This window comes from Archocentrus centrarchus, chromosome 1 (assembly GCF_007364275.1).
Source record: "Archocentrus centrarchus isolate MPI-CPG fArcCen1 chromosome 1, fArcCen1, whole genome shotgun sequence".
In the NCBI taxonomy this organism is placed as follows: Eukaryota; Metazoa; Chordata; class Actinopteri; order Cichliformes; family Cichlidae; genus Archocentrus; species Archocentrus centrarchus.
Window position 1 is genome coordinate 9,381,348 of NC_044346.1, and position 27,942 is coordinate 9,409,289.

The 27,942-nt window shown below is 41.0% G+C and overlaps 1 protein-coding gene across 1 annotated transcript; it reads right to left on the minus strand.

Moving 5' to 3' along the window:
- Positions 1-2,374: 2,374 nt before the first annotated feature.
- gtf3c1 (general transcription factor IIIC subunit 1) lies at positions 2,375-27,803 on the minus strand. The gene is made up of 39 exons (XM_030740033.1): positions 27,583-27,803; positions 26,619-26,828; positions 25,665-25,841; positions 25,405-25,548; positions 24,536-24,632; positions 24,331-24,454; positions 24,048-24,227; positions 22,532-22,647; positions 20,404-20,456; positions 19,907-20,295; positions 19,720-19,788; positions 19,054-19,285; positions 18,817-18,970; positions 18,522-18,625; positions 17,746-17,843; positions 15,143-15,508; positions 14,836-14,981; positions 13,790-13,887; positions 13,608-13,704; positions 13,193-13,376; positions 12,969-13,065; positions 12,129-12,261; positions 11,958-12,045; positions 11,781-11,842; positions 10,978-11,086; positions 10,745-10,887; positions 9,384-9,526; positions 9,229-9,313; positions 8,971-9,083; positions 8,834-8,893; positions 8,649-8,742; positions 8,295-8,467; positions 6,737-7,330; positions 6,268-6,407; positions 5,326-5,430; positions 4,954-5,243; positions 3,948-4,471; positions 3,673-3,856; positions 2,375-2,793 (listed from the first exon to the last, which is right to left on the minus strand). The coding sequence occupies exons 1-39, from the start codon at positions 27,801-27,803 to the stop codon at positions 2,581-2,583; spliced, it is 6,609 nt and encodes a 2,202-aa protein (XP_030595893.1). The 3' UTR covers positions 2,375-2,580.
- Between the last annotated feature and the right edge of the window lie 139 nt (positions 27,804-27,942).

A 27,942-nucleotide genomic window follows, 5' to 3' on the forward strand; every position in this document is an offset into this window, starting at 1 on the left:
AAAAGGGGGACCAACACAATATTAGGCAGGTGGTCATAATGTTATGTCTTATCAGTGCATTTATCTGTGTATATCTGTGTACTTCAGGCTGAAAGAGAAGGGGAAGTTTTATGCTGAATTGTGGTGCATTCCTTTCCTCTTCACTTCCCTCAGTGATCTTTATCACAGTTTCCTGAGACTCCTCCCATGCTTCACATTGAAGTCCCACTTTTATTCACTCGTTTTTTAACTTTCTGTTTTTACCCCTGTTCTCAGTGTATGACTAAACCTGTCTCAATTGTACAAGCAGATGAAGGCACAATATCATATCACATAATTAATAGACTCAAACTGTGAGTCCATAAAAACAGACAGAGGGGTCCGAGTCTGGCCTTCTTTATGACCATCCAGGAAATCAAAGCACAGTGTGTGCCAGTAATTACAAAACCATCTTTACAACTAAATTATATCACTGACAGCTGGAAACAGGCACAACGCTCCACACAGAACATTATCTACACTCACTGTCCACTTTATTAGGTACACCTGATCAATTTCTCATTAATGCAAATATCTAATCAGCCAACTCAGTGAATTTAAGCATACAGGTAGGGTCAAGATGACCTGCTGAAGGTCAAACTGAGCATCAGAATGAGGACAAACGGTGATTTATGTGACTTTGAACATGGCGTGGTTGTTGGTGCCAGCCGGGCTGGTCTGATTTTGTATTTGAGTATTAGCAATATATTTATTTTGTTTTCTTTGTTCTTTTTAAACATATTTTAATAAGTTTTTTAGTGCAGTAAAATCAAGTGCAAAGTGCAGGGTTTTGTTATTTGCCCTGTTGAAACCCATTTTAATATGACTGACATAATTTTGAATATAATTATTGTTTATTCATGTACATATAATACATGTAGTATTAATTGTTTAGTAAAATTTGTTTTAATGTTTAGAAATAAATATCAAGTGAAAAAAGTTTTTGATTATATTTATTTTCCAAAAAAAGTTTTAAATAGGTCAACAGTACCAGTCAAATGTTTGGACACACTTACATAAGTGTGTCCAAAAGTAACAAATGTTCTGTACATTATGTATTTAGGCTCTTCATATAGTGTGATCTTCTTTGTTGAAGATGTCGCTCTGCTGCCTGGAGACCTGTCTGTGGTGGAGACTGGTCATAACGAACGCTGCCAACACCTTTTGTTTTTAGTTATGTTGAGAAATCCAGGGTTGACTGTTCAAGTGAAGCCAGATAAGGAAAAGGTATCCTGCTTATGTTGAACTTGCACTCGCACTTTTTTCAGCTGGTAAGGCTTAAGTTTGTTTTTGTTTGCTTTGCTGTTTCAGTGTTGAACCTCCCTAAAATATTTTTGGACTTCATGAGCTGTCAATTAAAAAGAGGAATAAATGCTGAAAAAACTGGAACATGACTGTAGACACCCTTCCTGTGGTTTTGTCTTAAAACTCAAAAAACATCTTATTACTGGATACTTAACACTAATGCACTTTGGCATGAATTATTTTACATTTAGCTTAAAAGCTAAATAGTTGTGCATGTATTGAATATGTGAGAGTTAGTATTGTATATTATTCTGCTGTAGCAACATTTACTCTTTTACTGATGATATTTTTAATCAGAACACTGGTGTTCTCTCCCTTCCCTATATTTCTGCCTACTCTGCACTTTAATGTAAATACTCCTCTCACACTGCTAATCTTCTGCAGGTAGAAAAAAATACTGTCAGCCACCACTGCTCCCCCTCAGCCTCCTGGCAACCTTTAGGTGGTGTAAATCCCCTGGAAGCACAAGCTCTTAACACAGATAATTACCAGGTCTCAGCAGATCTTAATGGGGTGCATATGAGCCTCGGTCACTTGCAAAGGCAGAGTAAGAACCAGGAACAAGAAATGCTAAAATAATAACGATAAACCACTGAGAATGCTGTCACTTTCTGTGACCGGTGTCATTATGGTAAGAATTAAGTCAAAGATTTTTAGTAGCTGCATTTATGATGGGAACATCCAACTTCACATCGTTCGAGTTGCTGTGTTCACAAAGTTGAAACATGCCCGCCTGGCGGGGTGATGCCGATACCCCATCAGCCTTTATAGGCTGAGGGGTAAAAACATCATCCCACTGACTACACTGATGCCTTGTTGGAGTGGGTCCAACAAGAGGGGAAACATGAGAAAAAGACGACTCCCAGCCCGTAGATACACAGCAAACAACACAAATTTCAAAATAAAGTGAAAATAAATCAGCTGTGTAAATGTCTTATGACAGAAATACACTCAGTGCACTTTAAGGCTTCTAGGCTACACATACTGTCTGTATACACGTGTATTTTGGTGAACGTGAATGTAAAGAAAACTTTTGTTTGCTTCAGAGAAATTGCCAGAAAAGTTATTTAATAACATCTTCAACAAAATAAATAAAAATAAAGTACAAGAAAACTGAACACAAAAATCTTCCACAAAAGGAAAACTTAAAAAGGAACCAATAAAACTTGTGAAATTATTTAGCTGTCAACAGCCTGGTCATTGCATCAACATGTTCCTCAGTTCTTAGAGGTTTAAAATAAGTTTGACAAACATTTTTCATGGTAGGCAACAGTTCCACGTTCGCTCGTTGGGCAACACCCGACAGAGCCGCAAGCAGCAGCTGATGGTGGGCACATAAAACACTGTGTCCGGTTCCTCGAGCTTCACTTCTGCCTCCCCTCTCGTTAGGTGTGCAGCGCGGGTGAAGAGCGAGGGTTTGGGACCTTTGACCAGAGTTTTCTTCGTCACGCAGCCCATTTCTATCAGCGTCTGTGGAAGGGAGGGACAGGGAGAGTAAAAACTCAGCACCTGAGTGCAGCTAAATGTTTATTATATACATATATAATGACATGTGTATTACACTTATAGCTAATTAGGTTCATTTGCAGCAGATCAGCAACATGATTGGGTACAAAAGATCATATCAGAGAGGCAGAGAAAAAAAAAAACCTTGCTGTATATTCAGAGTATTCAGAGATACTGGCATATTTTTATGATTTCACAAATATTTATTTGTGGTGATATGAGGCTCTTGGTGCAGCGATGTTCTACAAGCTGTGGTGGCAGCTCCATGCAGAGTGAGTACTGAGTCACATGTCACATGTCACATTTCCTGCCTTGTTTTTAAATACAATAATTGACAGTGCTGGATTATTATTAATAATCCATAAAGCACAGGAACACTGATTACAATTCAGGTTTGCCCCGTCCTCATGTTAATCTGTTTTCTGCAGAAACAGATTAACAACCAAAAGAGTACTGGCTCTTCTGGTTCACTGATGGGGTCATTTTCAGTGCACTTGCTCAGCCCAGCAACAAACTGCAACTATAGAGAAGCATTTACCTGCTAATAGATGCTAAAGGAGCTGATGAAGGTCAGAACAGAGAATGAATATTGGACATTTATGACTCAAGTGGTCAAAGAAATGACTCCAAATGAATGTAAAGCCTCTACGTTGCTCTGCATATTTGCTGGTGAGTAAAAAGAAGCTAACAAGTTTGTCATAAGAGGCATGTTTAATTAGAACAAAATGGAATAATTCAGCTTTAGATCCAAGTTTTCTGATGTTTCTGTGTATGAAATGTTCAAAAGGTTCTTAGACAAAGAATAAAAAGTCGAAACAAGTAAAAACAACTAGAGTGAAATACCTTCACAAGATCCAGAACTGCCACAGGCTGCAGCACATCTTTGTAATGTTCTACCAGCGCCTGGTGTGTTAGTCCGGGCCGAGACATGATGTGGTAAAGAACAGCTTCCAGCATGCCCTTACACACCTGCCGGTTCACCTTACCATCAACCAAGCGCCACGGCCGGCTGATGAAACTGGTTTCACTGGAAGCAAAAGAAGAAAGATGGATCAAGTAACCTCTCTGTGCAAGAGGGAAACCTCAGTATGATCAATAGAATCAGATTTGCTACTCACGCATCAGCATCAGATCCTGTAGATGAAGAACACGCCTCCTCATTGTTTTCATAATCTTTCCTTCCTTTCCTCATCCTCAGCTCATTCCCGTTATCGTGTCTTTTATCCACGTCCGCCGGCTCCTCTCCGGCTCCTGCCTGCTTTTCCTCTTGGGGCTGAATCAGCTTTCCTTCCTCCTCTTCCAAGTTAACCAGCTGGTCTCCACTTGTCTCCCTCTGCTGTTCCTGCTGCTCTTCCTCATTTGTTGTTTTGTTACTCGACACTTTGTCAGTGGCATCCTCTCTGTCAGCCACAGCCAATTTCTTTGCTGGCGGTTCCTCGCTCTCCACTTGGATTTCTCGGCTGCATCTCTTGCGTACGAAGGGGATGCTGTGCCTTTTCTCCAACAACGGGTCAGACGCGAAGCATGACTGAGACCACTGCTTGGAGTTTACAGTAAGAAGCCAGGGTTCAGCATGCTTCATGAGCACCCAACGGACACTTAGACTCCCAACCTTTACCACCTGGCCTTCTTCTTGCAACTCCTACAGAAGAAACATATTTGGAATTGGCAAATACGTGGCATTAGCATTCACTTTAATATCACGTGCATATTTAACGTCCTCTGAAGGCCTCATCATTTTGGTTTCAAGTCAAGCAGTTAAATGCTGCTACAGACTGCTGTCTGCTATTGCTGTTCTAGCTCTTAGTTTTTTCTAATCCTGTTTTCTGATCCTTCATTTTCTCTCTACACAGACTAAGAACTTTGTGTTTCTGTGCTGCAGAACTGGAACTGATCAAAGAGGGACTTCCTTCAAAGCTCATAAGAACTGTGACAAGTGGCATGAAAGTGCTGCCAAAACAATGCAGAAAACACAAGAATTTATGATTTAGCTGTTTCACGCTTCATGTAGAGCATAATTTATTCACCAAATCTGTTTTTGTTACACTTCAGCGTCTGCCGCTTTTAGATTTTCAGACACATCCACAGAAAGGAGAAGTGATTAATAGCTGTGCATGTGTTTACCTCCAGATACTGCTGCAGGCTCCTGGTGCGTCCAGACTGCGGCTCCAGCAGGTGTGGATGAGCCACGTGGACGTCGTGAATATCCAAACCTTTTTCACCAGCTTCATCTAAGCTCGTCCTGATCTGAGCACATGCTTCAGTGTCCCAAGCGGTGTAGCCTTTCTGCTTAGCAAAGCGTCTGTAACACTCCTCCACACTGGGTGGAGAAAAGGAGGCTGAGCGGACGAAGGAGGTGAGGCTGGAAGGCAGCAGGGAAGGACCACATTTGGTCAAGTCCAGAGGTGGAAAGTCTAAAAGTGAAGAAAACCGTAAATAAATATTTACTTTTTGAAGATCAAACCCTGTATGCATCTTAAATGTGATGACGCTTACTCTCCGCGCTGAACAGGTTGTGAGCAGGTGTGCTGCGCAGCTGCAGCCTCAAAACACACGACTCCATCACAATGCTATCGTTGGTGTTAAGGTTGCGCAGTGTGACTAGAAAAAAGAAAAGCAAACAGGAAAGCAACATCGTTTAATTTCCTTAATACAAAAGAGGTGGACTGTGACTCAAATCCACCAAAGTGACCTACAGGCTGTCGTTTTACAGCTACGTCAGCTAAGCAGTGCTGTGTGACTCACTGCAACCATCAAAAGTTGTCTGAAATGGGCTTGGCCTCTCACAAAAAGGCTTAAAATCCAAGACGGTAAATTGTATCCACCCGCTTTCAAAAGCTTGACAACCTTAAGAAGTTTAATTCAAAGATATTTATTATTGCTCGTCAGGGTTTTTTGTGTCTTTAAAAAAAAAAAAAAAGGAAGTGGTCACATCCTTGATCACATTCTGATTGTCTGCGGGGCAATTATAAAACAATGAAGCAGTCCAAGGATCACAAACTTCTTCCTGTCTTTGTATCTAAAATATTATTAAGACATTTTGTGAAGTCTCCACGTGGTGTCCTGACTTGTTGTACTTTATAATCTATATTTCTTGAATTATTATTATTAGCTTCTTTTTTGCTGTAGCTGTGAAGTTAGTTAGGTATATTTATGTTTATATGTCACCTATAATGTCTTCATAGAGACAAATTTACATGTTTGTTTAAGCACTTCATTAATGTAAATTCCATTTTTACAAAGTTTCTGTTTCTCCAAAGATGATTTCTATGCTTTGGGTCTCATCCTGATAAATAAAATGCAGGGTTTCATTAGCTGTGCTGTGAAGAAAATAAAAACCTAAACCATTTCTAAAGCTGAAGACAATCAATCGAAATAAACTTTACTTTCAATCATCCAGCAGGTATTTCACACAGTAAAAAGTTTCTAAAGCTTTACCGATGCCCGGAGTGCAATATCCTCGCATCATCAAGTACTTGGTGTGTGAAGCTTTGTGCGCCTTCACCTGCAGCCTTTTTTTCCCATCACACTCATCACCGTCATCATCATCATCTTCTTCCTCCTCCAGTTCTGCCATACTGAAAAGAAAAGGTTTGGGCTTATTTCTGTATCTGTTTGTGGGCTTAATGAGAGTTACGGGTTGTTTTTGTTGTTTTAACCCACTACAAAAAGTTTCCTCCTGTGGATAAATCTGAACTACTTAAACAATAAAAAAAAAGACAACTTTGTGTCTTTGCTTTTACTTTGAATGTGTTTCTCTGGCACTGTTTTTAACACTTAAAGCTGCATCTCATGTTTGAAAGGTGATATACAACTCAGCCTGAGACCCTGTGAATGGTTTCACTCTCTGAAACTGTATGAAAGTCATTACAGTGCTGAATCCTTTCACTGCAGGCTCATAACTCACCTCTTAACTACATCCTTGTCCACCAGGTTGCTGTCCACCACCACCATCTGTTTAGGTATGGACATGTACACATTCAGCAGTCCTAGAGACATCAGGCTGAGCGAGACTACGCAGGCTCCCCCTGGAGACTGCAGAGAGAACTTGAGCATGTCCGACACATCTGGAGGATCGTCTGGAGCTGGAGGGGCCACGTTTGAAGCGGCCAACACTCCTGGAGGAGCCTCACCAGATCCAGCAGCGAGGCTTTCGTCTGGGTTTTTCTGCTCATCTGATTTGCTCGTAACATCTGTTTTCTCACTGTTCATGTCTGCTTCCATCAACCTCTCTTCTTCTTTTTTCTCTCCACATTGGCTGCCATCTCCTTTCTTTGTGGTGTCATCTTTTACTGATCTGTCAGCTTCTTGTCCTTCACTCTCTTTTCTTTTGGAGCCTGTTTTTACCTCCAGCACTTCCTCTCCGTTCTGTGACCTGTGTTCAGTTTCGTGGTATAGCGTGATGACGGGCCTGTCGTCTCCCATCCCATTGTTAATTAGACTCCTTAGGAAGCGGAAGGAATCGGTGCACAGCGAGTGAGGAAAACGCCATGAAAAGCACCTGTAAGGAAGGAGAGGGAAAGGTGTCAGTAAGTAGTGCAGAAAGAATTGGATCTGCTAAGAGATTTTTTTTTAATGTTACTGCCATTATTCTGCTTTCATAGCTGTTTTAGAGGATTTTTGATGAGTGGTTACTCTCTTTAGAGCGTGACTCTATAGCCTGATACAAAAAAAACTATTCAGGGCTCCATAAATAGCTTCCCCTTCATAAAAAACTGAGGCTTTAAATGACTGATGATTATGTACCTGCATGTACTGCTGTCCCACCGGTTATTACGTTACTTCAGATTTCGTGCAAGCAGTGCAAATGTAAACAGAGACAAAGGGATGGAAGGTACACGGGTCCCATAGGGACCCCTCCTAGTGAGTACTTACCATTACATAGTGCACAGAAATATTTGTCCTGAAAACAGCCTTTGGCTAAGAAACTGAATCCAAACAAGTTTCCAGTAACTCCTTTACCTCTAAATCTGCCTTATAGCTGCTAATTAGGTAAAAAGTGGCTGTATTCTCCTGTTAAGTTCCAGCTATTAATTAACTGATTAATTCAAACATGCAGTATATTTGTAAAGTCTCCAGTAGCTTTAAGGTAAGTTTCTTCTTCTCTTATTTTGGAGAAAACAATGGAGCAAATATCATGTCTTGCTAAGTTCCAATATTACCTACGTATAAAGAGGAGAAGCCCTCCAACTCCCTGTTAAAACGGTTTACTAAAATATCTACGTTGTTTTTGGTGTTATTTATTTATAGCTGGACATTTGGAGGCAGTGGTTTTATTTCACCATCTTATACAGTACAGTACTGTAGTATTTAAACAAAAAACAATAAAAAGGGGGGGGGGGCATAACATTTTAAAGGAGTAGGTTTTGTTCAGTATTTGACTGCATGTTCACTCCATACCTGCTACCAGAGAACAAGTGTTGTTTCAGTGATACAAATGAAGGTAACTTTCTTTAGTCGCATACCTGAAGTAGGACTGGGACAGCTGGTAGGACATTGGCAGGATGGGCAGCGCTCGGTTCTTCTTCGGCCCGGACTGCTGACTGATACGACGGCGGTTGACCAGACCCCTCTTCCTGCATTGTATGAATACTTGGCACAGAAGCTCCTGGTCATACTTACTGTACAAGTGGAAGATCTATGAGAGGACAAATAATCAAAGGACTGAGTGTGGAAACGTGATAGAGATACCTAGATAGAGATTTTATGAAGTTTTATTTACAGCGTATTTCTATTTCATAGTTTGAAGAGCTTTATAAAGAATCATTAACAGATAAGCTTTTATGAAAAGAGGAGTGAAACTAAAGGTGGGCTTGTACCTGAAAGGATCTGGAGGTTTTCATCTGATTGTTGGTCATTGCCAGAGTGCTCTGGATCAAGTTATGTAACACTATGGAATGAATGTCGTCTGTGCTGCAGTGGAGACACACAAACAATCATCACCTGCTGCCTTACACATTCAGATCCAGTGGATGAAGATATAAAAGTCTAACTGAATCCTTACCTTTTGAGAGTGTCTTTGTACGAGACCTGGTTTCTACTGTTTATTGCAGAAACCTTAAACCTGTAAAACAAACAGAGTGTTACATTTACACTCTGCTACTTGCTTTATGTTAGCACATCAAACCTCCAGCTTCTTACCATGAGAAGAGCTGCTCTTTGGTGTCAGGGATGACCATATCATGAGCATTCAACACAGAGCTGAACTTCTGCCTGAGCAGCCTGATATACTCAGAGAACACTTTGGCACAATCCTAAAAAAAAAAAAGACAGACAGAAATTTTAAACCTTCAAATCACTTAAAAAAATTAAAGGAGGAGAAAAAAGAAAGAGAAAATTTATTTTATTTATTTTTAATTATTTTTAAAAAAGACAAATTACAACACAACAAACACATACCTCTGGCTTTTCGGGATCAGCAGGTTTCTCCTTCTCCAACAGGCTCATCAGAGATTTATCCTGGTACACCTCAGCCAGACAGATCCTGCAGCAAGCATTCGATGAGTTCCACGAATGAGCGGATTTGAAAGTGTTACTTTATTACGTGCAGCTACCTGTAGTTCAGAAGCGTCTGAGGATTTTTGAGGATGTATCTTGAGCGACGACTGACAGCAACGGACGTTTTATCCGATGATATCTCAAACTCTGTGTGGAGCAGGTCTCTCACCACACAGTGAGGAACAAACGGCCTTTTTAACTGCAACACAATAAATTACATGCAGTGCATTTTGAACCAAACAAGCCTGAGCAAGTCTAAACTGTAAAAAGGCAAAAGATACAACAAATATGGTGATCGTTTTTGTTCTATACACCCACCGGCCACCTTATTAGGTAGACTTGTTCAACTGTAAATATCTAATTATGCAGTCAGGGCAACTCATTGTGTTCAGGCATGGTTAACTGGGTGTGGTCAAGACAGCTGATAAATCACCTTTCTTTCTAATTCTGATTAAGTTACTTGAGTACCAACTGAGTACCAAGTGAGCTTTGTTTAAATGGCACAGCCTGCCTGAGTGTTTGTGTTGCTGGCCATGTCCATCCCTTTATGACCACAGTGTACCCATCTCTGATGGCTGCTTCCAGCAGGATAACGCACCATGTCACAAAGTTCAAATGATCTCAAATCTGTTTGTTGAACACGACAGTGAGTTCAATGTACTCAATTTGCCTTCACAGTCACCAGACCTCAATCAAATAGAGCACCTCTGGGATGTGGTGGAGCAGCCAACAAATCTGCAACAACTGTGTGACGCTATCACGTCAATACGGACCAAAGAAATAAGAAGTTCTGAAGGCAAAAGGGGATCCAACCTGGTATAACTAATGAAGTGGCCAGTGAGTGCATATACATACATACATACCTTATACGGACTTTATATTCTATTCAATTCAATTGTATTTATATAGCGCTAAATCACAACAGTCACTTCAAGGTGCTTTGTGTTGTAAGGCAAAGACCCCACAATTATTACAAAGAAAACCCAACAGTCAAAACGACCCCCTATGAGCAAGCGGTGACAGTGGGAAGAAAAACTCCCTTTTAACAGGAAGAAACCTCCAGCAGAACCAGGCTCAGGGAGGGGGGGGCCATCTGCAGCGACTGGTTGGGGCAGAGAGGAGGGGTCTATATATGCATGTAAATATACTGGAGGTATACTCTAAATCCCTGTTCCATTTCAACACATTAAAGATGGTCGACTGTGCTGAATAAACAACATTTATATGTAGTGAATGCATTCGACAGAAGGGATGCAAATTAAAAGGAAACACAGCAAGGTTTTAAATTTTTAGAAACACGGCCAAAGTGATTTCCGAGCATTTTATTAAAAGTTATGTTTAACTTCAAATGTGCGTTTCCAGCACCTTTATGAATTTTTTTGCCTTTATGAACCACCTAATGTATTTCTGCGTGTACCTTGCTGTTGAGCAGGTGTGCAGCCACACAGCAGAGCATCACCAGTGAGTCCTCCTGTACAGTCCAGTTGACCCTCTGTTTGGTCATCCGTTTCAGAGCCTGGTGGTCCGTCTCGTCATGGGCAGGAGTGCGTTTTTTGGGCTCTTTGATTACAAAAACACATTTTTTTATTTTTCCCCCCCATCTCACATCCAGCAGACGCATGCATTACTCTTTAGATTCACACATTATACCTTTTTTCTTCTTGCGTGGGACTTTGACAACATCTTTCTTGCTTCTTTTCCTCTTCTGTCCCTTTCCTCCAACCACCCGCTGGTTTCTGGAGGCTGGTTCTATTCCCACCTGGTTATCAGCACATATGAACAAAAACATTAACTTGCAGACAGTATGTATAAATATGTCTTTGGGCATTCGCCAGTACCTAAATAAAAATAAATAATAGCATTACTGCCATTGGATATTTACCATACTGGACATCAAACATGATGAGCAGGTAAATTAGCCTGTTGTTTAATAAATAATAAAGCCCCAATAACCTTGTGATAGTAACTGGCATTTCATTAATAAAACACTGTGCATATTAATTTTAAAAAAAATCTATAGAATATTAAACTTAAAAGTTAATTAGGCAAAACAAGTTTAAACAGTCCTGCTTTAAATGCTCCCATCATGGTTAGAATCAACACTTCCTGTTAAAGCTATTATTGAGACCGGATGACTCAAATGCATGAACAATGTTGCTGCACTGTTGCAATCGGGTTTCCGTTCTTTCGTCCATCCCATTTTTATTATTAAGGTTTGGCTAAATAGCAGAAACCCCCCCACTGTTCAACTTCTCCTCAAATTACATCTGAGAAACTTCCAAAAAACTGAACACTGTTAATTTTCTGTAGGAAGGATTTACTGCAGGACTGGTGAATTGCTTTAGTCTTTTCTAACTGAAAGGTAGAAACTGAACTGAAGTTAGAACTGAAGTGGAAAATGGGTTTAAGAATAAGGGAAAAAGAGAAAAAACAAAAACGTGAAAAACCCATACCTTAACTTTTTCTGCCGTTGCTGGCCGCTTGGTTGTTACACAGCGTGGTGACGTGGTACCTCCTATTGTGGGGATTTGTGGTTAGGCACAGTGTTAAATTGTAACAGAACTCCACAAAGAGCTTTGGAATGGTTGGTCACAGGAAGTGGTTAAAAAGGAAAAAAAGAAAAAACTCACCTGCTTTAAGTGCGAATCTGAGAGCGCGTTTACTCAGGAGGCTCTTTAGTCTGATTTTGGTGTCCTGTGCCTCTAAACCAGAAGGTTTCTTAAAAAAATAAAAACGTGTCAAAAATGCCAGTGTGTGTTCAACATGCACATGACTGTCTGTAGCGTGTATTGCGTATATACCGTGTTAACAGAAAGTAGTTGATTGGTCCACAACCAGTTGCGTTTAAGATGAGCAAAAAATTCTGAGTCCAGACCTCCTGCTCCTCGAGCGTCTCCTGGGATCGAGCCGTCATCGCACGCCTCATGACTGCCCCTGTGTGTGTGTTTGTGAGAGCCATATTCATCAGAATGACTAACGCTGCATATGAAAACTATCTGTAATATTACTGTAGTACTGTAACTGCTCAAGTTAAAGTCGGCTTTAACAGAAAATGAGAAATGGGGAAAAAAAAGCAAGCACAGTAAGTTAGGCAGACACAGAGACCTATTGGCACCCATCTGGAGACCACCAGCCAACAGGGAAAAATGGGTATTCCTTGACTGCCTGATGAGTGGTTGCTGGCAGCTGCTAGCGTGAAATTGATTGCAGAGAGGTCCGCGGTGCTGCACTGAAAACCTCTTAGCATTTCTTTGGTTTCTAGGAGGTTCCCATAGTTGCCAACAGCTTGCATAAATGTTGCCAACTTGTCTGCAAACACCTGCAAACTACTCACTAAGTGGTAGACAAATTTCAACTACACAAACCGCAAACAGAGCTTTTGCCTTAAAAGTAAAGTTTGCACCTTTTAAAATGTGTTGTTGCAGTGGTAAAGCACAACTTTTACTTTGAAGGCAAGTGCTTGCAGTTAAGTTGGTGCCTTGCATGCAAACTATGGATGACTATCGGCTAGAGAGCAAATCAGTCACAACAAGGTTTATAATGCAGCACCCTCTTTGATTTCACTTGATGACAGCCAGCAACCTCCATATCATATTTTCTTTCCTCCCTTGCAGATGGCAGAGAAATCATCATCCACCTACTTTAGCAGGTACGCCATCCCTGCGAACACGTGGCGATCGTGCACAAAAGGAGGAGCAGTTTCCTCATCTGTGGCATTCCTCTTACTACGAACTACTCCTAAAAATACAACAAGGGATACAAAGACATTTTCAAACATGGAAATATTTATTTTTCAAATGATAGTGTGCAGTGTGTGCATGTGTAAAGGCCTTAAGAGAGGTTTTATGCACGCGAGTCCACATACCCAGTGGCGTATTGAGGCAGACGCACATCAGGTCAAACCAGTAGTTTTCCACGTCCTCAGCAGTGTTGAATACGTAGTGGCGCCTCTCAAATGGTTTGTCAGGAGACTCTGTGACCAGCCAGTAGTGAGGCTCCGTGTTGGTGGTGTCAACAATAACAGCATTGCGCTTAAGATACACAAACACCTGCATAAATATATGGAGAAAGTTAGAGATATTGATCAATTAAGAAATACTCCGTAAATGCTCTTTAGTAGCTAAATTTACAGCCATTGCTAACTATGCTTTTTTGTGAAAATATGATGAAACCCCTTTAGCAAGTTTTCTCACCTCAAAAACTTAAAAATTTGAACTCTTATTTTTTTTTAAACTCCTCACACTCTTACACATATTCTATTGCTTTAAGTTGCTGTGTACCTGGTCCTTCTCCATGAACTTCTCAATCGGACCAAACTGCAGCAGACCCATGTAGACCAACTTTAGTAGATTTTCATGAAACACAAAGATGTATTTCCTAAAATAAAAAATCCATAAATGCTCAGTTTCAAATCCCAAACATGGACAATGTTACGGAGAGGACACGACAGAATGAGAGTCACCGTTTATAAAGCAGTTGTGTTCTTATTTGTGTAGGCAGGTCTCTCACTAGATAATGTTGCTTCACGGGGTCATTGAGATACTCTTCCAGTCCTTCCACCTGTGGGCACAAGTTAGCAAATGTTAATATGCATTCTTTCCATCAATATCTCATAACTTTTGTGACTTTTTTAATTTTATGACATATGCCTGCCTCTGGACCTGTACAGGTAGCTGGTATTTTTTAGGGTTATTAAGATGCACTACATGGACAATGTTTTAATCTTTGAGTTCAGGTGTTTTCAGTTGTACTGCCACAGGCTTATAAAACCAAGCATCCAGCTATGCAGTCTGCCTTTACAGACATCTGTGAAAGAATGGGTCGTTCTAAAGAGCGCACTGGATTTGAGTGTGCTACTGTAATAGGATGCCACCATTGCAACAGGTCATTTTGTGAAATTTCTTCCCTCCTAGATAGTCCACCATCAACTGTAAGTGGGATTATTTGCAAAGTGGAAGCATTTAGAAACCACAGCAACTCAGGCATGAAGTGGCTGACCATGTAACGTCTCAAAGAGGTGCATAGTGCGTAATAGTCATCAACGCTCTGATGACTCAGCAACCACAGAGTTCCAAACCTCTTCTGGCATTAATATCAGCACAAAAACGGTGTGCTGGGAGCTTCATGGAATGGGTTTCCATGACCAAGCAGCTCCTGTAGGTGTAATGTGCAGCTGGTCCAATGCTTTTTTCCATATAGCGTATCTTAAATATCAGGGTTGATCTCCACCAGTTTAAACTCAGTAAAAACTGGGAGATGTATGAGCAGCAAATGGGAAACAAAACTGCAAATGTGAGAGTACACTAACCAACAGGTGAAGTCACAATGGTGGTGTATGGTGATGCACAAATACCTTAAATACTGAAACAAATCTGCTACAGAATGAGTTCAAACAGAAAATCTGCACAATATCTGCCACAGAGCTGTAAGACAGGCCGAAGCTGAGGATCGTTTAGCAAAAGAGAAGGACTGCATGACATCTTTTTCAAGACAAAGCTTTATGTTCACCTTGTAATTAACTTGAATGATTTGCACAAAAATGGAGAGAGGCACACAGACGAGCAGGTCGCCCACCATCGCCCAGCCGCTCGTATATTCTTTGTGAACTCGGACAGGAGGGATGAATCGCCTCCACGACTCTTCATCAAGATAGACTATCAGAGGCACACAGAAAATTAAAAAGGATCAAGAGGCTTAGCAAGGTGGAAACAAGCAGATATATAACAGTAATGGCCCACTGGTTTCAACAGAAACAAGCAATCTAAATGAAAGTTTTATAAGAAATGCAATTCAAGTACACACAAGGCTCTCTCACCTTTTACCTCTGACTGAGAGTGACCCTCTTTTTGCTTTTCTCCTTCATCAACAGATGCCACATCTGGTGATGAAGGAGATAAGCTGGAGTCTGCACTTTTCTGGTCCTCAGCTCCTGTGCCAACACTGTCAGACAACAATGTTTGCGTGTCTGCAGTTGTGGAGTTTTCCATTTCTTTGAGATCCTGCTTTGCTTCATGGTCTGCAGATTTGGCTGCAGGCTCAGAGCCGTTTGGGCCACTTGATGTTGAGTTGCTGCAGTTCTGTCCAAGCGGGTGCCCGTAAATCAGGTACCAGAGGAAGGTATGCATCACGCGCAGACGGTGCATCTTAGGTTGGAAGCCGTAAGACTTACTCAATCCTGGAACTATTCAAAAAAAACAGATTGAAGCAACAAAAAAAAAAAAAGAAGAAAATAGACAAGAGTGAAACATTTACTGGAGACAGTTCTGATTTGGAGGATACTGTATATATACAAGCAAATTCTGAAGTATTTTTTCCTGGTTCAGAACGAGCCTGTAGTACAAACCGGATTCCAAAAAAGTTGGGACACTAAACAAATTGTGAATAAAAACTGAATGCAATGATGTGGAGGTGCCAACATCTAATATTTTATTCAGAATAGAACACAAATCACAGATCAAAAGTTTAAACTGAGAGAATGTATCATTTTAAGGGAAAAAATATGTTGTTTCAAAATTACATGGCGTCAACAAATCCCAAAAATGTTCGGACAAGTAGCAATAAGTGGCTGGAAAAAGGAAATTGAGCATATAACGAACAGCTGGAAGACCAGTGAACACTAATTAGGTCAATTGACAACATGATTGGGTATAAAAAGAGCTTCTCAGAGTTTCAGTGTCTCTCTGAAGCCAAGATGGTAAGAGGATCACCAATTCCACCATTGTTGCGCAGAAAGATAGTGCAGCAATACCAGAATGGTGTTACCCAGCGTAAAATAGCAAAGACTGTCAAGTTATCATCAACTGTGCATAACATCATCAAAAGATTCCGAGAATCTGGAACAATCGCTGTGCGTCAGGGTCAAGGCCGTAAAACTCTACTGGATGCTCGTGATCTCCGGGGCCCTTAAACGTCACTGCACCTCAAACAGGAATGCCACTGTCAAGGAAATAACAGAATGGGCTCAGGAATACTTCCAGAAAGCATTGTCAGTGAACACAATCCACCGTGCCATCCGCCGTTGCCAGCTGAAACTCTACAGTGCAAAGAGGAAGCCATTTCTAAGCAAGCTCCACAAGCTCAGACGTTTGCACTGGGCCAGGGGTCTTTTAAAATGGAGTGTGGCAAAATGCAAGACTGTTCTGTGGTCAGATGAGTCACGATTTTAAGTTCTTTATGGAACACTGGGACGCCATGTCATCCGGACCAGAGAGGACAAGGATAACCCAAGTTGTTATCAACGCTCCGTTCAGAAGCCTGCATCACTGATGGTATGGGGTTGCATGAGTGCTTGTGGCATGAGCAGCTTGCATGTCTGGAAAGGCACCATTAATGCAGAGAACTATGTTCAGGTTCTAGAACAACATATGCTCCCATCTAGACGTCATCTCTTTCAGGGAAGACCCTGCATTTTTCAACAAGATAATGCCAGACCACATCCTGCAGCAATCACAACATCATGGCTACGTAGGAGAAGGATCCAGGTACTGAAATGGCCAGCCTGCAGTCCAGATCTTTCACCTATAGAGAACATTTGGCGCATCATAAAGAGGAAGGTGCGACAAAGAAGGCCCAAGATGATTGAACAGTTAGAGGCCTGTATTAGACATGAATGGGAGAGCATTCCTATTTCTAAACTTGAGAAACTGGTCTCCTCTGTTCCCAGACGTCTGTTGAGTGTTGTAAGAAGAAGGGGGGGATCCCACAGTGGTAAAAATGTTCATTGGTCTTCCAGCTGTTCGTTATATGCTCAATTTCCTTTTTCCAGCCACTTATTGCTACTTGTCCCAACTTTTTTGGGATTTGCTGACGCCATGTAATTTTGAAACAACATATTTTTCCCTTAAAATGATACATTCTCTCATTTTAACCTTTTGATCTGTGATTTGTGTTCTATTCTGAATAAAATATTAGATGTTGGCACCTCCACATCATTGCATTCAGTTTTTATTCACAATTTGTTTAGTGTCCCAACTTTTTTGGAATCCAGTCTGTAGGTTGACAGTATGCACATTAGCATCATCTTAGCGTCATGGGGTCTGCCTGCTGTACAGCATGATGAATGAGTATTTCTTACAGTATTTGGAAATCTATTCACTCTGTTCTTATTTCTGAGCTGATTAACAAAAATGTCTATTATGGTTAACTGAGCCCTAATAAACAGAAACTCAAAACATTCCTGGCTGAAAGGTCCTTAGATGCACAAAAAAAAAAAAAAAGTCTCTATGCAGGAAAAGCATGTTTATTCTGCCAGTCTGACATAGAGCCGATGCAATCAGTTGATTAACCCACTGGCAGAAAATACATTTTCAAACAAAATATCAAATATTGGCTGATATAGACTTTTGCCATTTGTGAGAGTAAAGAGCTCTGGGAAATTAAAGTGATCCTTCTATTGTAATAGAACAATCAAAAGACAACCTCTTGTGGGCTTGAAGTCCGGGTCATCGTCAGTGGCTGCTTTCTTTTTGTCAGGCTCCTTTTCTTGTTGTCTGGCTCTCTCTTCAGCATGCTGCAGACTGAGAGGCAGAAGATGCGTACCAAACGGACAGAAGGCAAAAGACAGTTGAACAAAGACAACAATATATGAGATAAATTCACATTCTAGTATATAAAGATCTACATATATAACACATTTAAGTCACAGCAGTCAGACAGGCCAAGTTACTGTTGCCAAAACAGCAAAATTCCTTTTAGCGTCTTATCTTCACATATTCAGTTGCTTGGTGTGATCAGTCAGCATCAGCAAACACTTGATAATTAACAATTATACAGCACTGTACAAAAGTCTTGAGCCACCCCACATTTCTTTCTACTTCCTAACATGAAATTCTTGGATGTACGGCGGCGTCAGGAGAGAGCTACAACAGTGAGTGTGTCTCCACCATGTGTAAAACATGGTGGAGGCTCTGTCATGGTTTGGGGTTGCATTTCAGACAGTGCTTTTTCAGGATCTTGTCAAAATTGATGGAATTGTGAACACAGAAAAATACAGTCAGATTCTGATCCACCACATAATACCATCACTGTTCAGCAAGACAATGCAATAAATCACTGCATCTACTTCCCATTTTCTTAGCAAAATCTAAAAAACTGAGGGGTGGCCCATGGTTTTACTGTACTGTGGGAACAGTACTGCAGGGCAGCTCAAACATGCAGTTTTTTTTTTTGTGAGTTATCTTTAATTATGTGCTCACCGTAAAGCTGCTGAAGAGCTGGAAATCTTGAACCTGACCTGCTCAATAACTTGGCTGACTCTGTCATCGTTGGGCTGAACGGATGGATGAACGATCATCTCAAGCTATGTGTGCAACAAGAGAGACATCAGGCAGAAGAGAGGCGACTTTATATATGAAATCTGAGCTTAAATTAATTTGGGGCTTTACATCAAAAAGCCACACTGGGCAGTAACCAACACTAGAAAAGTTCAGGAACAACTCCCCGTCTTGCCTCTGTAGAAAGGTAGAGTATAGATATGATGTGTTCATGTACCTTCCTTGTCATCCCATCTTGTACGACAGTGGTCGTGTATAACTTCAGCAAGCCTTCTCTAGCGAGACTGTGGATGATACGTAAAATAGTCTTCTTGCAGCACTTTGAACTGACACCGTCCTGCTTCTCCTCATCATTGATCATCTTCTGGAACCTGCAGAAAACACGGCGCACTGACACTCTCACTCTGCATTAAAGCACTTTAAAATGAACCGATGCCTTTTAACATAAACTCACTGGAAAAGCCCCTCAATGACTTTCAAATTGCGGACGGCCTCAATGATCAAGTTCTTCCTCCTTAGCACGCGGTACGTCTCATGAGACCTCTCCCCAGATCTGCTGGTTTTTTTCGGACTGGGAACACTTTTGACAACCACGGGAGCTGGATTATCAGCTGCATTCAGAGTCTCACTTTGATGGAAAGAGCTGGCTTCAGCTGAGCTCGTTTCTTCCTTTTTCACAACCAGAGCTTTGTCAGAGAGAGAAATCAAAATTCATTTGAAACTTTGAACTAGAATGCACGCATGCACATGCTACAAAAAACCTAACCTTCACAGGTAACTGTAGTATAGCAGAAAAACCATTTATTTTAAAACTTAAAGGCTTCAATTTGTTTGTTTTACTGACATAAAGTCTGAAAAAGAAGCAGTCAGCTGTATAATGGTTCATGAATTTATAGCAGTTGGCATCACAGGAGATGAATGACTACAGATTAATGAAGCTGCAGATCACATGACTCTGCACCTTAATGAAATCCTGCTGTGCAACTTAATTCATCTTTATTATTCTTCCTTTGATTCTTTACTGCTTTTATCTCAACCATCTAGTCTGCTTTGTTCAGAGTCACCTCAGGTCACTTTACCTTGATTGAGGAAAAAAGAAAAAAAAAAAAACTTGGATTACCTGGCACAGCACCAGACGTCGCGTCGGGTGTCACATGTGTCGCAGGTTCGCTGCATACTGAGGTCTCACCTGAGAGAATCCCAAAAAATTGAAAAACTGATCAACATTAAGAGGTTATGATGTGGATTTTGTCTTACAGAGCCTCACCATCTATTCTGAAATGTGCAACGGTGTAATGATCACTCACTCTCAGCTGGTGTTTGTATGACAGGAGCATCGGGCTGAGTCTGCTCTGTCGTCACGCTGCCACTTTCCCCCGCTGTCTTTCTTCTGGCTCCTGAACTTCCCCTTGATTTAACTGCTTTTCCATCCAGCTCTTCATCTCCTGCATTTCTTTTGCCATCTTCAAACATCTGCCCCTCTTCCTCTGCCGCTTTGGTTCTTCCTCCACCTTTTTTCTTATTCTTCTTGGCTGCTGGAGTTTTGGAGCTTCCTTTCACCGACGGCTTTGAAGATGACGGAGTTTTAGGGGAGGTCAGTTTTGTATTTGATGTCTGAGGTGCGGAAGAAAAGAGCAGCATCTGCCGCTCCTGCTCTTTAGCAAACAGCTGGAGTTGATTGCTGCCACCCACACACCTGGCAAAAGATGTGAGCAGAACGATATTTTATACATATATTTGGTGCAAAGTGATGCAAAAGAAAAAAAAATATAAATGTATAATTTATGCATTTAGAGATACAAACTTATGGCTAATAAATTTTGTAGTTCTCTGCCGACCCTCATCCACCATGAATCCCTGCAGGGCGAGAGACACACAAAAGAAAAAAACAAATTTACAATGTAATACAAAACATAATAAACTTATATTAAATAGTTATGGCTGGGTTTTTTTGGTAAAGTTGATCATAGTTGTTTGCTGTGACTTTGAATTGCACCATATTGTAATGAAGGCCGTTTTTGATCTAGTCTGGCATATTTACATGACATCTTGCAATAATAGATATATTTTACTATTTTAACATGTTTTTTTAAATATTGACTTCAAAATTTCACATTGCTATTAATCCAGTACTGTCCTAATGTTTTAATGCTAAAATACACCTGCCTTGTTTTTTGAAAAGTATGTCAAACAAGAAAACAGAAAAAGACTCAGAGATCCAAACAGGAAGGAGGACGGCCTAACAGGAAGTCCACGTTACATGGATGTGTACCTGAATTAGAACTGACATGGAGCAATTTAATGAAGGAAATCAATGCTTTTGTCTGGTACTGTTAAGCAAATTAGTACCAGTGATGCTGTAAAATATTGGAATAATGATGTTTTGTTTTGTTTGTTTTTTTATTAATTTCCCACATCTTTTCTAATTTTGCTGTGATGGAAATGAGCTGCCACCCTAGTCATAAGGGTGGCTGGCCTCTCCCTTAGAGATAAGGTGAGGAGTGCAGCCATCCGGGAGGGGCTCAGAGTAGAGTCACTGCTCCTCCACATCGAAAGGAGCCAGTTGAGGTGGCTCGGGCATCTGATTAGGATGCCTCCTGGCCGACTCTTGGGTGAGGTGTTCCGGACACGTCCCACCGGGAGGAGGCCCCGTGGTAGACCCAGGACACGCTGGAGAGATTATATCTCTCGGCTGGCCTGGGAATGCCTTGGGGTCCCTCCGGATGAGCTGGAGGAGGTGGCTGGGGAGAGGGAAGCCTGGGCTTCTCTGCTTAGGCTCCTGCCCCCGCGACCCGGCCCCGGATAAGCGGAAGAGAATGGATGGATGGATGGATGGATGGATGGATGGAAATGAGCTGATAAAAGTGCACATTTCTTACATTTCTATCTAATATTATGTTCAGTTTTTAGAATTGTATAGATTTTTAATTTTAATCGTCTCAATGTTTTAATTCTTTATTATAATTTGGTTTGCTGGACACTGTGGATCGGTGGACTACACATGATAAGCACCAATGAGAAAGCTTACATGCTGATGTTTAGCAGGAACATCCATTACCTATATACTATATACAAAAGATAGACATCATTTCCAGGTATGATACATGAAAATAATGCTGACGTGCTTTAAATCTGCAGAAGCTGCCTCAGTCTATGACCTCAGTAAACACTTTACTGATGATTTTATGGTCTGTCACTAGTTGGAAACTTTGATACTTGTGGCTTCTCCTCTACTCTCTGAGGAAGTTGCCACAGCAGAGGGATCCGTGTATTTGATTTGGCACAGATTTTACAGCCCAGGGTGGGGTCCTGATGCCTGTGCTTCCTCTGAATTTTAAGACTTTTCATGAATCTAACAAACAGCGACAGAAGAATTAGAAGTTAAGCAGGGACATTCCCTAGCACCATGAATGTAAAAAGAAAAAGAAAAACCTGTGTCAACCTATGGAGAGCAATAAGAAACTAAAGGCAAAATCAGGCCAGCACCAGAGGCAGGACTGTGTGCAGAATTTCATGATAAGAGAGAACTTATAGATATTCACCTTAAGCATATTCAAAGGTTTGGATAAAATGTTGGGATAAATATTTTGTACCTCACCACACACACAAAAAAGTTCAAATGCATTTTCCATTCAGGCAAATCAGCAACTCTCCCGTCTGACACCAAACAGACTTTCAAATATTTATCAGATCATCAACATGTGACGGGAATCGCAGCATTAGACAGGAAGGCAGCTGACCCCTGCAGGAGGTCGTGTGGGTGAGAATACAAAACACATCCGACAATTGAGCGTGCCTGCAGATAACCCATCCTGATCATCATTACTTTTTTTTTTACATTTTCAACAGTTCTAAGAATAAAACATAGGCAAGGGTCTTTTTTAAATTGAGAGCAAATTTATTTTGGTGGCAATAAAAAGCTTAGATCTCACCTTAATGAAGCCATCTTTCTCCAGCCTTCGCCAGAGCATGCGAGCTTCCAGTTTGCTGACGTTCAGTCTGAATGCAATATCACGCTGGGGGATTCCCTTTGTACCAGAGGATAGTACTGCATTACAAGAATGAAGACAAAAACAAGAATTAACACAACACTCAACTGCTCAGTTACTTACAGGGTAAAACACTTCCTGTGAGATATTTCTGATTGCTGGATCAGAAAACCGAGAAAAAAGGCATTTGAAGGTAAAGTGCAGCCTTTCAGTGTTCATTTGAAACAGCATTATTTGTTGCTGGTTTTATTGGTCATTGTCTCTAAAGCTGCCTCATTTACACTTGACAGGCATCTCTGATGGAAAGAGAATGTTTTAAAATATTTTTTACATTTCATGAGAAGATGCTTTAGCACTGCCAGAGAAGAGTGATAAACTGAAATGTAAAGACATTAATGTTGGGGTAAGCAACAGCTTTTAATGTAATTTAACAAAAAACATTAATAACTATTGATAACTAATTAATTCATTATATTGTAAAGGAAAGGGCCAGAGAGGGAACTAGTCCCCGGCATCTCTGGACTCTGGTTTTCTGGAGTAAACCAGAGTGAAAAAAGTCTGTGGTGGTGCAACCTGGGAAAGTGAGTTTTGAATCCCTTGCCAAAAAAAAAAAAAAAAAAAAAAAAAAAAAAAAAAAAAAAAAAAAACCTTCACAAAGAAGGAAGCTCTATTTGCATTTATTTGAGAAGCCCATTTTTTTGTTCATGCCATGTCTTTTCTCAGTACTGTAGTACTGTAGGAATAATGATAACTTTTTGCAGGACTTTGCACTGAATGACGATCGTTTTTTTTTTTTTTTTTTGGACACATTACACAAGAAATGTGGTAAATGGGACAAAAATATTTGCATTTAATAAAACTAGTAAAAGCCCATGCTAGGTTGCTAGGTGGTTGCTATGAAACGTGATAATATATATGTCATAATATATCATGTATAATTTTGTTGATATAAAGTAGATGTGACTGGTGTGAAATTAAAATGATACAATGATTTCATGAGGTGTTGTCGGTGTTTGAACGCTACCAGTGGGTCATTTTAGCACGTTTGTAGGTTGCTAGGCAACATGATGGCATGATCATAATATCTGATATAGATAAGAACCTTCAGGGCCTAAGCTCCACAAAACTATACTTGTGTTGCATATACAACTGGGTGAAAATGCTACATTGCAAGTATCACACAAGGTTTTATGTGCTATAGTCAAAAATAATCCTAAGATTGAAGCTAAATGTTTCAAAGGGGTATCAGCCCTTTGCTGTTTGCTCAGTACAGCTGTGAACACGCTCAAAACAACATAAAACCTCAAAGCTGCATCTTTATTCAATGGCTTGGAGCGCAGAGTGAAAAATGTCACTGCACAAGTGTTTTTGGAGCCACTGGCAACAAAAACTAATATGCAAAAACATCAAGAATTCATTTTTCTTTTGTTTCTTAACTGAAGGAAGAGATCCAACATACTGATGTGATAGGCTTGTGCTAAGAGGTCCTTCTCCATGATCCGACCCTCGGTAAGCAAACCTCCTCTTCCTTCTCCAGCGTCATCATCTTCATCCTCATCGTCGTCGTCGTCTTCTTCAGTCACGCCCTTCTTTATATATGGCTTTAACAGCCTCACGCAGCGCACAGTCACTTTGGTGCCTGAGAAATACATAAAATCAGTGTCACGCACATTTTAGTAATGTCGCAAAAAAAAAATACTCTTGCACCACGAGGTTTTTCAGGGGCTTCAGTGTCACATTACCATTTTTGTTGGTGCAGGGTCCAGCGCTTGGATCCAACTCCTCCAAGGGGTATCGGCAAAATTCGATCAACTTTGACGCCCGCATGTATTTGAGTAGACGCAAGTAGGTCCTTTTGTCCACATTCTGTGAGAAAACCAGACAATTTTCCACCACAAGCAGAAAGCTAGAAAGACAGGAGCAACAGAAATTTAGAGGGATACTCACAAGCTGTTCTCTAAGCATGATCACGGTGGAAAACTGGCTAGGAAACTGCTGGAGAAAGTTGGACACGAACTCCATCAGTATGTCATACTTGGTCCTCCTGAAAGACAAAAACATGAAGCAGATGTGACAGAGTCAACACAAAGAAGGATGCACCTAAATCTTAATGCTGCAAAGACTGTGCAGACTTCGGTAGTATGCCTATTGCTGAGGCAACACACGTAAAACAGAATCTCAACTGAGGGTCAAAGGACATGTGGTGTTTTATGGTGATTGGTTTGGTTTACACGTTTTCCTCCCAAGCAAAAGATCCCTGGTTCGATCCCGGGAAAAGAGAAATCTCTTTGGGATTGCGCCAATAAAAGGGAAAAATCTGCCAAATCAAACATGTGGAGCTAACGGCTGTGATGATTCCTTGCATTTAAGGGCGCAGAGGTGCTACTACTATTGGATAAGGATATTGGGCGTGGGGGCGGGGGCGGGGCAACAATCCACCCTAAAGCAAACAAAACAGAACTGATACTTATGAACAGATTTCCATGAAGAAATGCCAAACTACAGCATCCCAAATGAGATCAATTGCAGGATTTTGTGCTTTTCTTTGTCATTGATGTTGCTAAACTGACTATTTGTGTTTTAGTCATTTGATCAGAAAAAAAATGACATTTGAAGATTAGATCATGTCATAAATGTGAGTAAACTGCATACATTTGTTTGTTTTTAATTAAACACAGCAGAGTTTGAACTATTGAACTGTAAGAACAAGCTAGAGAAATTACAGTATAATTGTATTAGGTTATAATATTCACCCCCCTCATGTCAATATAAAGAACAGCTGTCAGTAAGAAAAAAAAAAGAGAGAACAAACACACCTGTTTACATGGAAGCGGTTGAGCAGCAGAAGAATGGAGTGCTGCTGCTGTCCGGACTTCAGCCGCCTGACGTAAGACTGCATGGTGACCAGCTGGTGTTTGATAAGAGACTTCCTCAAGTAGTGAAACTTTCGAGCGTCCACCCTGCTCAAACACGACATGGGCTGTTAGAACACGAACATCTGAGCATGAGCCTGTATGCAGAGAACACCCCTAACAGCAATGGAACTGTGCTAAACAGGTTTATATACATCTCCTACTTGAAAGAGCCTCCATGCAGATCTCTCTGTAGCTCTCCTTGCCACCGCGCTCGGCCCACTCTTTCCAACACACAGTAAGAGTCGCTGCTGAGTTTTATGTCGGGATCGCTCTCGCTGCCAATCAGGGCACGAAATCGCAGACCCTGAGACGCCACAACAACGAGCTTTCTCCCGTATCTTAGAAAGCAGAGGGAGACAAGAGGGAAAATGCACTAAAATGGGATTATGCTGTTGAAGGACTTTTAAAACAAGGTGTGATGAAATACCCTAACATTCCTCACTCCAAGTCTCACTGATCTGCAAAGCATCACGGTTAACATGAGCAGCTTTCATAAATGCTATAAAAATCCATTTTATTGGGGTTTTGCAGGCACGTGACTGCAAACTATGTGATGTTAACTTGTCTGCTATTTTGAACCTGGGACAACCACAGTGACAATGCAGGGTCAAGTGAATAAGACTCCAGTTACACAGCCCTAGAGAGCAGTCTGCACTTATCTGGAAACCACTTATCATGAGGGAAAAAAAAAAAAATAGTATTCCCAGACAGTGACTGCTCATGCCCCAGCCACACAGGTCTGTAGACCAGTCAGGGACCCCCTAACGACCACTTGTCACTAGGGAAAAAAAATAGTAATATGCAGTGTGCTAGCAACCAAAGTAACGAACAAGGTTTTTGGTACAGCACCTACTTTACATGTGATTACACCCAGCCAGAGCCAGCAACCTCCAGGAACCACTCCCACCCAGTCGGGGTATACACATTTTTCCCTAGCAACCTTTGGCTGTATCACATCCAATACAACAACTAATGTATGCATGACATCATGTGAGAAACTTAAATAAATAGAATGCTTCAAATGCAGCTCACCATATTTAATGGCAGGCAGTATGTAGTCTGGAAATAGTGACAATGTTGAAAAATACATATAGTATCAGACCATCTCTACAAACCTTTCCAAAGCCTGACCCAAGCTGACCAATGGGGTGAGGGACTTGGAGCGAGCTTGCTTTGTGACATCTCTCCTCTCTTTGAAGAGGACGCACGAGCCCTGAATCCCATCCTTGTTTTCCGGAACAGCGTGGATAGGGTAGATGTCTTTGGATGTGTCGGAAAAACTGTCCGTTACTTCAATGCCCGTCTCTGAATCAATGGCCTTAAACCTGAAAGACAAAAATAAATAAATAAATAATGCAAAACAACAACACTAATGCCAAAGTAGCATGATTACATTTCAGTGTTAAACTTGACCCTCAAAGAAAAAATATTTATATAACAAAAAATAAGAACAAACACCCATTCAGCATTTGGCAACAGCAATGCACTTCCATTCACTCAGAAGAGCTTTAGGAAAGTCCAAAACTTGTGCTGGCGTACCCACAAAAAACATCTACATAGTTTAAGGGAGTCAAACCAAGTGTTGTTTTTAAAGGCTCATTCCACTATAATAACAGTGCTCTCCAGCCAGTTAAAAAGAAGTTACAAAGAAGGTGGGCAAAACACTTATAATGAAATAACATTTTTAGTCATTTTAAATAAAAGCATTTGCTGTTTCATGCCTGTAATATATCAGGAGTTTATGTTTTCCTTTGTCACTGATGATGCTAAGCTGACTGTCTCTGGTTTTTGGACTTTGGACCACACAAAACAAGTCAATGGGCTTGTGAAACTTACAACAGGAGATTATCTTACACACACAAACACACTATCAGGTTAATCAGGCTGCTTCTCTGAAGTGCATCACAAACTAGTTTACTGTAGGCTCAGACCGTAGAGGTTTTAAGAAAACAACAATCCCATTTAAAAAAAAAAAAAAAAAAAGGTTCCTTCTGTCTGCAGATCATCATGGAGGCCTTCTGTTCGCCTGAACCATTGTTTGAGCCGAGACCTTTATGCTGTGAGAATGAAGAGCCTCACCGATCGGTCAGCACGACGTCCTCTCTCTCCTGCGGGAGCTCGAAGAACCTCAGCCCGCTGCTGCTGACCAGAGACCTCCAGATGAGCTCCTTGGTGCAGTCGTCAAGCTTGAGGGGAAACTTGGGCTGTCTATGTTCCAGTCGTATCCACAGAGTGGGAATAGTTATCCCATCCAGTCCTTCCAAAGCCACTTCATCCACAACTATACTCAGTAGATCCATGGCATACCGCCTACCAGCTAGCTAACATGCTACCTTACCAACAGCTATCCCGCAGCCTGTGCGCTCGTTAGAGGCTCAGAAACTCGTTGGACCCGACGTGCTTTCAGAGATCAGTGTTAGTGGCTGAAGAAATAAAAAA

Excerpts from the sequence above, each read along its gene's own strand:
- gtf3c1 (XM_030740033.1), bottom strand. The coding sequence starts at position 27,803 with ATGGATCTACTGAGTATAGTTGTGGATGAAGTGGCTTTGGAAGGACTG. Across the intron at positions 11,087-11,780 it reads CAACGGCAGAAAAAGTTAAG|GTGGGAATAGAACCAGCCTC; the intron begins GTATGGGTTTTT and ends GCTGATAACCAG. Across the intron at positions 9,084-9,228 it reads CTGATCCCGAAAAGCCAGAG|GATTGTGCCAAAGTGTTCTC; the intron begins GTATGTGTTTGT and ends TTTTTTTTTTAG.